Source organism: Juglans regia, chromosome 12 (genome assembly GCF_001411555.2).
Source record: "Juglans regia cultivar Chandler chromosome 12, Walnut 2.0, whole genome shotgun sequence".
Lineage (NCBI taxonomy): Eukaryota > Viridiplantae > Streptophyta > Magnoliopsida > Fagales > Juglandaceae > Juglans > Juglans regia.
The window spans coordinates 4,773,290-4,788,313 of NC_049912.1; the positions used below are offsets into that span (position 1 = coordinate 4,773,290).

The 15,024-nt window shown below is 39.0% G+C and overlaps 2 protein-coding genes across 11 annotated transcripts; one reads left to right on the forward strand and one right to left on the reverse strand.

Moving 5' to 3' along the window:
* Positions 1-468: 468 nt before the first annotated feature.
* On the reverse strand, positions 469-10,792 carry LOC108983416 (hydroxymethylglutaryl-CoA lyase, mitochondrial-like). 10 transcript variants are annotated; one of them, XM_035683386.1, is made up of 12 exons: positions 10,647-10,792; positions 9,876-9,979; positions 9,608-9,806; positions 9,126-9,305; positions 8,306-8,386; positions 8,055-8,218; positions 7,497-7,633; positions 6,381-6,496; positions 5,479-5,728; positions 1,332-1,478; positions 856-938; positions 469-699 (listed from the first exon to the last, which is right to left on the reverse strand). In XM_035683386.1, exons 2-9 carry the CDS (start codon positions 9,941-9,943, stop codon positions 5,480-5,482), a joined length of 1,194 nt encoding a protein of 397 aa, XP_035539279.1. In that variant the 5' UTR covers positions 9,944-9,979; positions 10,647-10,792; the 3' UTR covers positions 469-699; positions 856-938; positions 1,332-1,478; position 5,479. The 10 variants fall into 10 exon arrangements, with proteins under 10 accessions (XP_035539279.1, XP_035539276.1, XP_035539271.1 ...); XM_035683383.1 differs by having other exon boundaries at positions 9,876-10,027; XM_035683378.1 differs by having other exon boundaries at positions 856-922; positions 9,876-10,084.
* A 1,723-nt stretch (positions 10,793-12,515) lies between these two features.
* On the forward strand, positions 12,516-13,566 carry LOC118343956 (hydroxymethylglutaryl-CoA lyase, mitochondrial-like). The gene is made up of 2 exons (XM_035683387.1): positions 12,516-12,629; positions 13,282-13,566. The coding sequence occupies exons 1-2, from the start codon at positions 12,528-12,530 to the stop codon at positions 13,528-13,530; spliced, it is 351 nt and encodes a 116-aa protein (XP_035539280.1). The 5' UTR covers positions 12,516-12,527; the 3' UTR covers positions 13,531-13,566.
* Positions 13,567-15,024: the final 1,458 nt, after the last annotated feature.

The following is a 15,024-nucleotide window of genomic DNA, read 5'->3' on the forward strand; positions in this document are numbered from 1 at the left end:
ATTTTTCAAAAACCTGCAAAATGCTAATTAAGATCACGAAATACTAATACCTTTATGGTTTTGTCTTTGGTTTACATGATAATTATGACCTTGCATTTTTAATCAGAGTCATAAGAAACTCCATTTTCCTCTTTTCCTTCATCTGTGCTGGTGTGAGTTCATGGGCCGATGGGGATATATAGTTTCTCTTTTGTTGGGTTGGTTCAGGTCTTTGGAATTGGAGAAGTGCGTGTTGGGTCCTTTGTCAAGTTATTAATTAATGTTCTTCTATTGACCATAACACAAAATCTTCCTTCCTGTATGGCTGAATTTAGCTACGGCGCCATTCCTACAGGCTCGATGCTAATCTTCTCTCTCTTTTAAGTTGCCATTCTTGATGTTTGTCTTTCACTATTTTTTTTTTTTTTTTTTAACAAAAAAATACTGCCTTGCTGCTCGCCTGATATAGTTATTTCCGGCAATTTCTTCTCGCGGGAAAAAGTCTTTTGTGACAAAACGATCAAAGCCTATTACAATATTTTAAAAAAAAATTGCACTAAATCATCAATGAGAAGTCTTCTACAAGACATACACAAAATAAAAAGGGTATTCACTCAGTCTTCACTGTGGACCATTACACAGCTTGAATTGATTTTGATGCAATCCATGTGCAACATGAACCCATCTTGGAGGAGGTGAGTCCAAGTGAGGTAAATAAATCTGAAACAAAAGTATGTATCAATAATTCAGAGGTTAGAGCAAAACACTTCTTTTCACAACTTCTTTGCAATTGGTCAACAAATCATCAATCAGATTTTGTATAATCTAACAAATGGTTGAAACTAAAAGGCTGAGAAGAAATCAACCCCAACTCACATAGCCAAGCAGCGTAGAGATGACTAAGCCAGTTTAAGCCAGCAAGTTGGTGCTACCTCATCTTCCCCTGTATACGGCCAGATCTGAATCAGCCATTGAAATGTTAACGTATAACACAACAGACCGAACCAAATGCCGCATCTATATATAAAATGAAGCTGGCACAGGTGGCTCGTTATATCATATGCAGCATATATTTACTAAAATAGAGATGCCATTGAGCTTTAATTTGATCTCTGCTGAGCCATATACTTTAAGAAAACGTGTAAACAACAACAAAAGCCACATCCATATAATCTACAAAAGAACTATCCATTAAAAATGCAAATCATTGGATATGCAAGGAATGATACTTATAATTAGATTGTTACCTCCATATGTAAACCCCACATTACAATCCAAATGCCCACAAGCAGTAATACTTTTTGCTTCCAAAAAACAATGAGTATATAGAAAAACGTGACAAAAAAACTCACCCCAATTAGATCATCAAGCTTCCCACATCATTCTCATCTAACAATGATGCAAATTTTATGAATGGATGGTCATGAGGAGAGAAATCAATCAGACAGCTATTTTCATCTTTTTTACAGGCTTCCCGGCCATCTCTTTCAGAGCCAATTCTGTGACAAGAGAACTGTATCTTTAGGCACAAGAGTTATAACAAAGCAAAAATACATGATGGAGCAAGCGATTCCATAGTGTAGTTATGAGCAATGATATACTTACAACTCTTTTACAACTATTGTAGTATACCATTATTTAATTTCCTTTTTAGCACCACGGATGAGAGATTCCACATTAGTCAAAAAGGTTTTTAGCAATGCTTCTTTGTTGTTTTTAATGGGCTTCCTATGTTCGAAACAAAAATTTATATACATAATAAATAAATCAATCAGAAAAATGATAAGCTTTTAAAAGAAAGAAACATAAAAGAAAATCTCTTTAACAAAAAGCGAAGCGAAGAAAACCCCAACTCGAAAGACTAACAAAATGTCACTGTAGGTAGGGCTGTACAAAAACCAGCCAACCGACCGGGACTGACTCAGACTGGCCGCCGGAGCTCAAAACCGGCCGAAACCGACAGGGAACCAGTCGAACGTCGGTGGTAAATTAACAAAACCAGCATTGGCTAGTTCGGTCCCGGTTTGAACCAGCCAAAAACCAAAAAACCGGCCAACGTCAGCACCCTCTTTTTTTAATATATATACCATTATTAAACAACGCCGTTTCACTTATTCACTTAAATAAGTGAAACGGCATCATTCTGCTTCTTTAGTTTAAAAAAAATAAAGGGAACGGTGTCGTTTCTACCTAGGGCTTATTCAAGTGCCCTCCCTCTTCTTCTCTTCTCATTCAAGCCCTTAGCAGTCAGCCGTCCCCCTCATTTCATCTCCAGCTTTTGCAACCGTCACCCTCCACTCCACTCTCCAGCGACAGCAGCATTGGCAGCGGTAGCGGCATCAACAACAACAGCAGCCTAGCCTCCACGAAATCCACATCCCTCCAACAAATAGCGTTTGCGCACTGCCAAACCAACAAAATTTTTTTGTTTATTTCTATTTTCTTGATTCTGCTGTTTACTATTTTCTTGGATTCTTAGATGATTAGGGTTTATCTAATTTCGGAATTGCTATAATGCTGTATATTTTTTAATTTTGTGGTTGGATTGAAATTCTTAGATGATTAGGGATTATTCATTGAATGGCTACTTTGGGCAATTGAACTGCAAGACAACCAGGCAACGCCGTTTCCAACTAACCCCCAAACCAACCATGAACCGGCTGGCAACCGCACCGGCCAGTTTTAGCCCTTACACGGTCGGTTTTCGGCTGGTTTTCTTCCCCAAAACATCAATTTCGGTCGGTTTCGATTTTTGCACAAAACCGAACAGGGGGGTCTGTTTTTCACCCCTACCTGAAGGGGATAAAAGCCCAGATAAACAAGTCCAGCCCATCAAAGGGCCTCGATTAGAAAACAACAGAAGGAGAGAGGAAAAAAAGACAAAGGAGACAAGTAGGGGACAAGGAAAAAGAATATGTCAGAGGGAAAAGGAGGTGACGAAAAGGAAAAGAAAAAAGAGAAAGGGGGGAAAAGCAAGTAAGACATGCAAGCAAGGAGTGGAATAAAGCTATCATTCCTCATCACTCCCAAGGATAGGATAAAAAGGGATCAGACCGAACGAGGGGGGGACTTCTTTACCTTCTTCAACCTTCTGACGAGAGCTCCAGAGACAAGAATCTTCTCCATAAAATAATTCTACAACTTCATTGTACAAAGAGAAATGAGAAACCATGAGAGAATATAAAAAACATATTATAGTGAATTTGCCCTCCAAACGACTCGTGGATGTAGGCTCAGTGCGAACCACGTAAATCTATATCTCCATCTCCATTGATATTTCCAGCATTTACTTTCTTATTCACTGCTATGGAAGTACGTACGATCACTGTACAGCACTCTGGACCGCTACCGGAGGCTCCAAACCACTCCGATTGAGGCCCGAAATGCCACCGTGGGCCAGGAATAATTCATTCTCCTATTCTAGCATGTGTGATTTTTGGCAATAACATTTTGCATCGTCTGTGGGATTCGATTTATTTCCTGCATAGAAACTTGGAGGATTTCCTAGCTTCCGAAATTGTTTGCCAATGATCAGATAAGATTCCTCCATTATTTTATTCCTTTCATAGCACTATTAAAATAGGTGAGATTACCTTATTCGCCCATACAACTAGGAGCATAATACACTTAAACGCACGCACTATGCGCATGGCACACATGCACCCAACATTTCACACACGAAAACACCTTCTCGTCATAGGCACTGTGCACTTGGATTATGCACATGGGCACAAACCAGGGGTGCACTGTGCACTTAAATGCTACATGGGTCGTCAACGCCTTCTGTCGTAGTGGTCCCCGACTACCCCCCTTGTGGAGGCAATCTCTGCCATGTGACCACAACCCAGTTGTGGCCTAACAGGGGCGCCAACGGTCACCATGTGGACTGCTAGTGTAATCTGTCTTTGACTGGGTGGTCCCAGACTACCCCACATGGAGGCGGCCTCCGCCATTCGACCATGTGCACGAGATTGCACGTGGTCAAAACTACTTGCCACGACCCAACTATGGCCCAACAGGGGCGCCAACGGCCACCATGTGGACCGCCGGCATCATCTGTTTCCAACGGGGTGGTCCCCGACCACCCCCCACGGAGGCAGCCTCTGCCATGCGACCACGTGCACAGGATTGCAAGTGGTCGAGACCACTAGGCCCGACCCAACTATGGCACAGCAGGGGTGTTGGCAACTACTTTGTGTACCACCGGTGTCATCTGTCCTCACACAGCGGGCAACGGGTGCATATTATCGTGCACCCAAAGGAGCCTTTCCCGTGGCGTATGTGGGCAGACGAGGCCACTAACTGCCACCACTAGCCCCATCAGCAATCTCTATCGCCGGCAGGGTATCCTTAAGCCTGCTCGGCCACCCCTTGCTTAGCCATTCAAGTAGGCAACCATCCCGCGATGCATGAAGGTAGGTAACCGTGCTCAGCCTAAGCTTGCTCGACCAAGTCTCCTTGGTCACAACTGTTCTACGGCCATGCACGAGGGCAACCTTTCTCTACCTGCAAACCGCATGCTCAACCTGAGCAGCTGCTCGGCCTGAGCACCTGGCAGTTAATCAGGATCCATCATTCAAAATAGGGTCATCTTAGATATGCCACATATATTTGCCCAGTGTCCCCCAGAAAGAAATCTATCAACAAAAAAAATAATTAAAGGTTTCCCTAAATCATCAATGGTCACCAAAATATAAGATCTCCAGGCTAGTATTTTGTATAGTACCTAACCCCAAGGGGTTGGCCCAAGTGGTTAAAGCTTTGATCTTGGAGTATCACTCCCTTCAAGGTCCAAGATTCAACACCTCATGGGTGCAAACAATCTTTTGGGGCAACAGCCCCTGGTGGAAAGCCAGCGATTTAACCAATTCCGTATAGGAAAATTTTCAAGGGTGCGATACACGGGACAGGGGTTTACTCTGCAATGGTCGGTCCGAAGTGTCCTGCCTTGGAGAGGTTCCCCGACATCAAAAAAAAAGGAAATTGTATAGTACCCATAACAATATAATACATGGGATTGGTCAACATCCTCACAGTCACACAGTAAAAATCTCCAGTACACTTGAACATCTTTGAGTGAGCTGATTATTACAAGCTTTTCACGCTTAAATATGCACTTCTCCATTCTTGCTTCATATGCACTGATTTTCTTTTCTTTTCTCCTGGGTGTTTTTTTTAGTAATACTAAATGTAATCATGGGCTGTGTAAGCACCGTGCACTTCATTTATAAAAGAGTTGAGTCCATCATTAAAAAATTAATTTTTCATATTGGTATCACATTTACTCACATTTTTCAAAAGGAGTACGCAGAACACTATATGATTATAAATATCATTTTTTTTTTTTTTTAGTTGTCTAATAAACATGTAACAGCACGTGTACTAGGAAACCATAGTGCCAAAATACAATTTATTTATTAGAATCCCCATGGTAGGATGGGCGCTCAAAACGTCTAAAGAATGGGAAGATGCAAGTGTAAATTGGTCTAGAGCTAGTACCTCATAGCTTGGAGGTGCGAGCTGTGACTTTACTCAAGGCAATTGCGGTCTTTGAGCCAGATGGGCGTCCCAGATGCTTAGAGATAAATTCCCCAGCCAACATGAGCTTACCAAGATTCACATTTGTCTTCACACCAAGCCCATCTAGCATGTACACAACATCCTCAGTTGCAACATTTCCAGATGCACCCTTGGCATATTGCCAGCCCCCAAGACCAGAAACTGATGAATCGACTGTGCTGATCCCCATCTGTGAAGGAAATCAACAACATGACATTTAAGTTCAAAATATTTTCTAACATAGCTTTTGAAATTATCATATAACTTTATTCAGTAATAAATCTGGAAACTTGCTTGAATTTTAAAAATATGCATCAGAAATAAAGTAACTAATAAACAAAGAAGAAAAAAAATGAGCGAGAAAACAAAAGTGAATAAATAAAACGCAGTCAACCAGATAACCAATAATATGAATATATAAAAAACCGTTTCTCGAATTTATGGAGATTATTCCAGCATGATGTTCTTGGCTATATATCACCCACTTTCTACACCCATAAGGTCGCCTTCAAACATTCCACATGAAAACTCACACAGTTTCCCATGTATCTAACTGTTATGTTAATAAATGGGACTGTCTACATATTGCATCCTCCTCTTATGAGCACAGCATTGTAAATGATACCGCCTTAATGGAAAGGCATTTTTCTAAGGTCATCGTAACAAACTAGCACAAACTAGCAGTAAAGACAATTAAAAAAAAAGTACTACAATCAACTTCATAGGGATTTCATGAGCTTAATCCAGTTGTTTCAAGTGTCAGTCAAAACACCAGAATATGATGAGCATCCACACACATGGTTTTGCTTTAATGAAGAAATCAAGATGAAAAAATTGCTTACCTGGAGGGATACGAGTATATTTGACAGAGCTTGGCCATAAGTGTCATGAAAGTGGACAGCAAGCTTATCAACTGGGACAAAACCCATAACAGCTTCAAGCATTGGAATGACAGTACCTGGAAAGATAAAAACACACAAGACAACACCACATAAAGTCCCTTTTAATAACAATACGAAAGAACTCATAATACGCAAGTTAACATAATTCCAAAATGAATAAGGCTTAGCAATATATGCTCAATTCAAAATGTCCACTAATTTCAAATTCATATCAAGACAGCTGACATGTCAGTTGCTTGCTTCAGACAGGACTAAATTTACTTCATAATAACTGCATTTGACTGATAAGCACTATGGAATGAGGCTGCTTGAATTAGTGAATTCCACTGCTTTGATACCATTGTTACATTGTAAGAGCATATCAAAATTGTAAGGATTCAACATGATGGCTCACGAATTTTATCTCCAACTTAGGTACATCACCAGCATTCTTGTAAGGAAAGGTTTAATTTGATGACTTTCCTACAGCCTAATGGTTGCCAATTTCAATCGCCAACCAATTGCTTCAAGCATGAGAGGTGCACAAGGTCTCACAATTCATATTGATGCTCACATTCTCAACATTTTAATGTTTCCATTCTTTGCTCCACCTCCCTCCCTCGTACATTAAATTTCAATGTTCTCCAATTCCTTGATAAACCACTCAAATTTCAATGGTCTTTGGTCTCTACTAAATCCTTTCAAGCAAGGTAGGTGTTAAAATAGCTAGATTTTCCTGATCAGGTTCTCTAGCTGTTTTCCCTAACGTTCTTACCTCTCCTCCCACCTTCCCTCCTTTCCCTCCAACCTAATAATTTTCAGAGCTGCTTCAGCCAATTTCTCCACTCGCACTCCAAACCTCTGCCCTACGTCTTCTCCCTTAGCTCTTCAGCTCCATTTATCCAAACCAAGACCTTGAGATCAGATTTATTTATTCGCACCCAACTCTCATATCTGAACCTTTAATAAAACAAAAACAAGTACATTGTGCATACAAGCCGTAACACCCAAATCTGATATGGAATATGAACACAAACACAAAAAAACTATACAATGAAAGGTAGTTTTAGAGATTACCTGGGGTACCAACACCGATTGTATCGCCAAGTGATATTTCAGAGCAACCCATATCATAAAGTTTTCTAGCCACATATGCTACTTTAGCTGGAGCTACCATTCCTTCCATTGGACACCCCACAACACATGATATATATCTAAAAACATAAGAAAGTACGTCATTTGTCATATTATTAACCAAAGATTTGTTTTGATATTACTATAATATCTTTTATTGAGAAAAAAAAAGGCATTGAGAGGAAATCAAGGCATCAAACATTTCTACCATTAAATTGCCAAACTAAGAAACTTTAAAGAAAACAAAGGACTTATAGCTAACAGAAAGTTTGTTTGAAATTGGTACAGACAAGTTACAACCACAGAAAGTTTAACATGTTCATGTCTTAAAGTCAACCCAGGAAATAACTCAAATAACTAAAAAAAGTGGAATATCAAACTTTGGTTGGTTTTGAGACTATCCACCTCGAACACAAGAAAATCTAGGAAAACTAATGGGCTTATGATCCAGAAAAATACAATATATGAGAAACAAGTCAGAATGAGGGTCGGAAAATTTACCCACGAACAGGAAATGAGAGCTTGCCAGCAGCGAGGGCAACATCGCGGTAACGAGTAAGACTCTCTTCAATGCTACAGTTGATATTGAATTTTGAAAAAGATTCAGATGCTGCAGCAAAGATGGCCACTTCCTTGGCTCCAGCTGCAACAGCTGCTTCAAAACCCTAGAAAGAAGCAATACAATTAACAATTCCCTCCACATAAACTTTTTATATGTATAAGTGCATGGTGCTCTTCTAAAGAATGCTTACTTTAACATTAGGAGTTAAGACAGGAAATCTAGCCCCTTCAACATTCCGAATTGCTTCCATTACATCCTTGGCATCTGCTAGCTAAGTCAAACATAAAATATTACAAAAGGGCAGCATTTTAGTTTCTACTGGAGGATAACCCCTTTCTTCTTTCTTTTTTTATAAGTAAAAATATTGTTTATATATATATATATATATATATCAAAAGGAGTAACCAAGTACACTGATGTATACAAGAGGAGGATAACCCCTTTCAAAATTAGCATTTCATAATATACCCCAGTTTTGAATAAATATCCGTATCAAAGGACTGGGCAGAAGCCAGAAGGTCTCTTTTGATTACATAATTCAATCAGAGTTACCTGCACAGCCTCCTCCCTCCCTCCCTCACTAGAAGTGTCCTAGCCAGTCAAGATATGTGATGACTCATAGCCATCAATTATGGCATTACCCTAGAGAGCAATTTCGACACCTTCAATGCCACTTTATCTAAATATACTTCTAGAGGCATACACATCCAATGACTGCACTTTAGATTTTAAATAAACCTCGAGCAGATACAAATGCAGAAGATTCTAACATCTCAACAAGTGCGGAAAGACGGAAGCTCTTTTCTTTTCTTCTAAAGGAGAAAATTCAAATTCAAAAGGTAATACCAAGGGCAAAAGGAAAAGCAACTCTTAATAGATTGTACCAGAATAAAGAAGCCAATCAATATTTATAAAAGTTAAGAGATAAACTAACAAGTAATATACACCTAGCACAAAGAAGTTCACTACAAGGCAGATTATCTCTTATAAGAAAGTGAAGCCATGTTTACCTGTGGTACCCATTTCGGTGAAACAAAACTCGTGGCCTCAACAATGGGCAACCCTGATGAAACTAGCATTTTTATCAACTTAGCCTTTACAGAAGTAGGCACGATTTGCTTCTCATTTTGCAGTCCATCCGTAGGACCAACTTCCACTATCTTTATATATTCTGGAATACTTCTAAGAAACTGCAGTATCATAAATAGTATTAGAGAATAAAACCTCCAATCCTCTATAAGAAGAAAAAATAACCAAAACGAAAATTGTAAATGACTTGATCCTTGACAAACATCAAATCACACCAGAGTTTATGGCAAGAACAAGTACACATTCGAGATAAACTGGCCCATGTATCTTATTCGTTTTGGAAGAACTAGAAGAAAATAACTCCACAAGTGGAGAACTTTTGAACTCACATCTTTCCTCTAATAAAATTTCCAGCTACCACAAGTAGAGGTAACAGAAACAGTTAATATAAAATTTGATGCACCTTATTAGAAAGCTCCCCTGTGTACTTATCATTGCAATGGGAGCTATAATGACGATTTACCAAACACCAAGCATCGCGAGCATGACCAAGTGACTGATAATTCCAACCCCGGCTTGCAAGTGCCCCATTTACGGTATCTCCTTGAGACGTGATCCTTTTTTGTTTCCTCCAGAAGGATGCTTCTCCTGTGTCCTCGCGCCTAAAAAAAAATAGCTCATATAACCTTGTTCTAGCTGTGGCTGTGGCTATGCAATCACTAGAGGAATACCTCTCAAGTGTATCAGCTCCAATGCTTGAGGGTTTGGTAACACCTTGTGATTCCTCCAAATTTGCCATTACCAGAACGAGTTTATGAAAAAAGAACGTGGTACTCTGCGAAAACTTATTCAAACTCCTCAGTGCTAGCATCGCATCAACTGCCTAAATAACTTGTATCATAAGCAAGCAGTTTCGAATCGTTTATTCCAAGTTCTCTGACTACAACACAATAAATGAGCACAGATGCTTATGAATAGTCATTGAAATATCTTTACTGATAAAAATAAAAACTAAAAAATAAAAATAAATAATAGACATTGAAATCTCTCAAAAATTATCTTTTATATTTCAACAGGATATATTTAAAAAACAATAATAAAAGCAAACAAACATCCGCAGATGTTCAGTCAAAATTGAAAGCATATGTTCAGGCAAAAGTGAAACCTACAAAAGAAGCAGAAATTACACCATTAGGATTATTTCATAGAAATCTTTATGTACCTCCAAGATCCAACATTAGGAGTTAACATTCCAAAAGGTATCAGAACTTGGTTCTTTGGAATAAACAGGTAAAAGAGAAGAGAAAGATTGGGTCCTCCTACAAGACTTACCACGAACTATAGATATTCTAAGCAAAACCCGGTAACGCTCAGATAAGCATAAGGATAGAAAGGAGACAGATACAAGAATCTCAAGAGGCATTTCATCAAACAACAAGTGAATTTGCGACGAACACTCAAAAATCCAAAACCAAATTAGATTTTAAAATAGAAGACCATACCGACGAAAACGACGATTTGAGCTCGCCTTTTCAATTATAAAAGCCGCGCGGCATGATCACTGCGGGTCTCATACGAAAAGTACTTACTACTTCTAGAACGTGAATTCTATGTCTATCCAATCCCACAATGAGCAGAGTTCCCAAAAAGAAACTTTACGGTCGGGTGTTTTTAAAAAAAAAAAAAACAAACAAACAAACAAATCCCAAAAATTCTTGTCACATGGGCTTATATTTAGAACGATCGCTCGCTCAATGTCGATAAAGATTTAAATGGGCCGAAGGTAAATGCGGCCCTAAACCAAACTCACCCCCAAAGGCAGTTAATTCTTCAAGCTGGGTTGAGGCCAGACAACCAAACCTCAGACATGCAATCGGCCCATTTCTGTCCTCTCAATCGTCATGATTTATGGATGAAGTGGTCCACCCTTTAAAAAAATTATTTTTTTATATGAATCATAGATTTTACCTTTTTTTTTTAAAAATAATAATAACGTGTAAAATTTACATATTTTAAAATTATAAATATTTTTTCTTTTTATTTTTTATTTTATTCTTTTTATTGAGAGAAGGCAAAATGCCAAAATATAAAAGGTAAATATTGTCCGTTTTTCTTTTTTTAGAAAGAAGAACGACCACTTCATTCGGGGTAAATAACTTTTTTCGAGAGAAGGGCATGAGGCAAGTCTTTACATACTACTGAGTGTTTTGTTATTTATGGTTATACGATATTAGAATATTACCTTACTTATAATAGAGTATTTTTATAATATTTTAGTATATGTATAGTAGGACTATACATAAATTGACGGGGCTAATCGTCACTAATTAGAATAGACCAAAACTGATAAAGAACATGTTGGCTGGCGGTAGAAAATGTTAGAAATTGGTATCGGTCGACAGTTTGGTTCCAGTTGTTCAAATGGACAAACCGACTAAAATAATATATATTTTTATTTTATTCTTATATAAAATGACGTCATTTAAGTTAAGTGAGTTAAACGGCGGCGCTTTGGGTTAGGGTTTAACCTAATCTTCCCCATACCTCTTCTTCATTTAATTTTCTCTCATAGTCTCATTGCATGCCATCTCTCATGCAACTCTATCCGCCAACCCATCTCTCTCTTTCACGTCACAATGGATGAATAAATCTGACCTCAAAAAGGTCTTGGTTTGGATGAATGGAGCTGAAGAGCTCAGGGAGAAGACATAGGGTGGAGGTTTGGAGTGCGAGTGGAGAAATTGGCTGAAGCAGCTCTGAAAATTATTAGGTTGGAGTGAAAGGAGGGAAGGTAGGAGGAGAGGTAAGAACGTTAGGGAAAACAGCTAGAGAACCTGATCAGGAAAATCTAGCTATCTTAACACCTACCTTGCTTGAAAGGATTTAGTAGAGACCAAAGACCATTGAAATTTGAGTGGTTTATCAAGGAATTGGAGAACTTTGACATTAGCCTTGTTTGGATTGAAAAATCATCTCAACTCATCTCATCTTATTATTACAAATTTCTCCAATTCTCACACAAAATATAATAAACAAATCAACTTTTCTAAATTTCAATTCAACTTTTTCAAATCTTAAAATAATAATAATATTTAAAAAATAATATTATAACAATATTTTATAACTATTAATTTTTATCTAAAACTATCTCATCTCATCTCACTGGGAGCTTAGTCATATTTGAAGCAAGCAAGTGACATGTCAGCTGTCTTGATATGAATTTGAAATTAGTGGACATTTTGAATTGAGCATATATTGCTAAGCCTTATTCATTTTGGAATTATGTTAACTTGCGTATTATGAGTTCTTTCGTATTGTTATTAAAAGGGACTTTATGTGGTGTTGTCTTGTGTGTTTTTATCTTTCCAGGTACTGTCATTCCAATGCTTGAAGCTGTTATGGGTTTTGTCCCAGTTGATAAGCTTGCTGTCCACTTTCATGACACTTATGGCCAAGCTCTGTCAAATATACTCGTATCCCTCCAGGTAAGCAATTTTTTCATCTTGATTTCTTCATTAAAGCAAAACCATGTGTGTGGATGCTCATCATATTCTGGTGTTTTGACTGACACTTGAAACAACTGGATTAAGCTCATGAAATCCCTATGAAGTTGATTGTAGTACTTTTTTTTTAATTGTCTTTACTGCTAGTTTGTGCTAGTTTGTTACGATGACCTTAGAAAAATGCCTTTCCATTAAGGCGGTATCATTTACAATGCTGTGCTCATAAGAGGAGGATGCAATATGTAGACAGTCCCATTTATTAACATAACAGTTAGATACATGGGAAACTGTGTGAGTTTTCATGTGGAATGTTTGAAGGCGACCTTATGGGTGTAGAAAGTGGGTGATATATAGCCAAGAACATCATGCTGGAATAATCTCCATAAATTCGAGAAACGGTTTTTTATATATTCATATTATTGGTTATCTGGTTGACTGCGTTTTATTTATTCACTTTTGTTTTCTCGCTCATTTTTTTTCTTCTTTGTTTATTAGTTACTTTATTTCTGATGCATATTTTTAAAATTCAAGCAAGTTTCCAGATTTATTACTGAATAAAGTTATATGATAATTTCAAAAGCTATGTTAGAAAATATTTTGAACTTAAATGTCATGTTGTTGATTTCCTTCACAGATGGGGATCAGCACAGTCGATTCATCAGTTTCTGGTCTTGGGGGCTGGCAATATGCCAAGGGTGCATCTGGAAATGTTGCAACTGAGGATGTTGTGTACATGCTAGATGGGCTTGGTGTGAAGACAAATGTGAATCTTGGTAAGCTCATGTTGGCTGGGGAATTTATCTCTAAGCATCTGGGACGCCCATCTGGCTCAAAGACCGCAATTGCCTTGAGTAAAGTCACAGCTCGCACCTCCAAGCTATGAGGTACTAGCTCTAGACCAATTTACACTTGCATCTTCCCATTCTTTAGACGTTTTGAGCGCCCATCCTACCATGGGGATTCTAATAAATAAATTGTATTTTGGCACTATGGTTTCCTAGTACACGTGCTGTTACATGTTTATTAGACAACTAAAAAAAAAAAAAAATGATATTTACAATCATATAGTGTTCTGCGTACTCCTTTTGAAAAATGTGAGTAAATGTGATACCAATATGAAAAATTAATTTTTTAATGATGGACTCAACTCTTTTATAAATGAAGTGCACGGTGCTTACACAGCCCATGATTACATTTAGTATTACTAAAAAAAACACCCAGGAGAAAAGAAAAGAAAATCAGTGCATATGAAGCAAGAATGGAGAAGTGCATATTTAAGCGTGAAAAGCTTGTAATAATCAGCTCACTCAAAGATGTTCAAGTGTACTGGAGATTTTTACTGTGTGACTGTGAGGATGTTGACCAATCCCATGTATTATATTGTTATGGGTACTATACAATTTCCTTTTTTTTTTTTTTTTTGATGTCGGGGAACCTCTCCAAGGCAGGACACTTCGGACCGACCATTGCAGAGTAAACCCCTGTCCCGTGTATTGCACCCTTGAAAATTTTCCTATACGGAATTGGTTAAATCGCTGGCTTTCCACCAGGGGCTGTTGCCCCAAAAGATTGTTTGCACCCACGAGGTGTTGAATCTTGGACCTTGAAGGGAGTGATACTCCAAGATCAAAGCTTTAACCACTTGGGCCAACCCCTTGGGGTTAGGTACTATACAAAATACTAGCCTGGAGATCTTATATTTTGGTGACCATTGATGATTTAGGGAAACCTTTAATTATTTTTTTTGTTGATAGATTTCTTTCTGGGGGACACTGGGCAAATATATGTGGCATATCTAAGATGACCCTATTTTGAATGATGGATCCTGATTAACTGCCAGGTGCTCAGGCCGAGTAGCTGCTCAGGTTGAGCACGCGGTTTGCAGGTAGAGAAAGGTTGCCCTCGTGCATGGCCGTAGAACAGTTGTGACCAAGGAGACTTGGTTGAGCAAGCTTAGGCTGAGCACGGTTACCTACCTTCATGCATCGCGGGATGGTTGCCTACTTGAATGGCTAAGCAAGGGGTGGCCGAGCAGGCTTAAGGATACCCTGCCGGCGATAGAGATTGCTGACGGGGCTAGTGGTGGCAGTTAGTGGCCTCGTCTGCCCACATATGCCACGGGAAAGGCTCCTTTGGGTGCACGATAATATGCACCCGTTGCCCGCTGTGCGAGGACAGATGACACCGGTGGTACACAAAGTAGCTGCCAACACCCCTGCTGTGCCATAGTTGGGTCGGGCCTAGTGGTCTCGACCACTTGCAATCCTGTGCACGTGGTCGCATGGCAGAGGCTGCCTCCGTGGGGGGTGGTCGGGGACCACCCCGTTGGAAACAGATGATGCCGGCGGTCCACATGGTGGCCGTTGGCGCCCCTGTT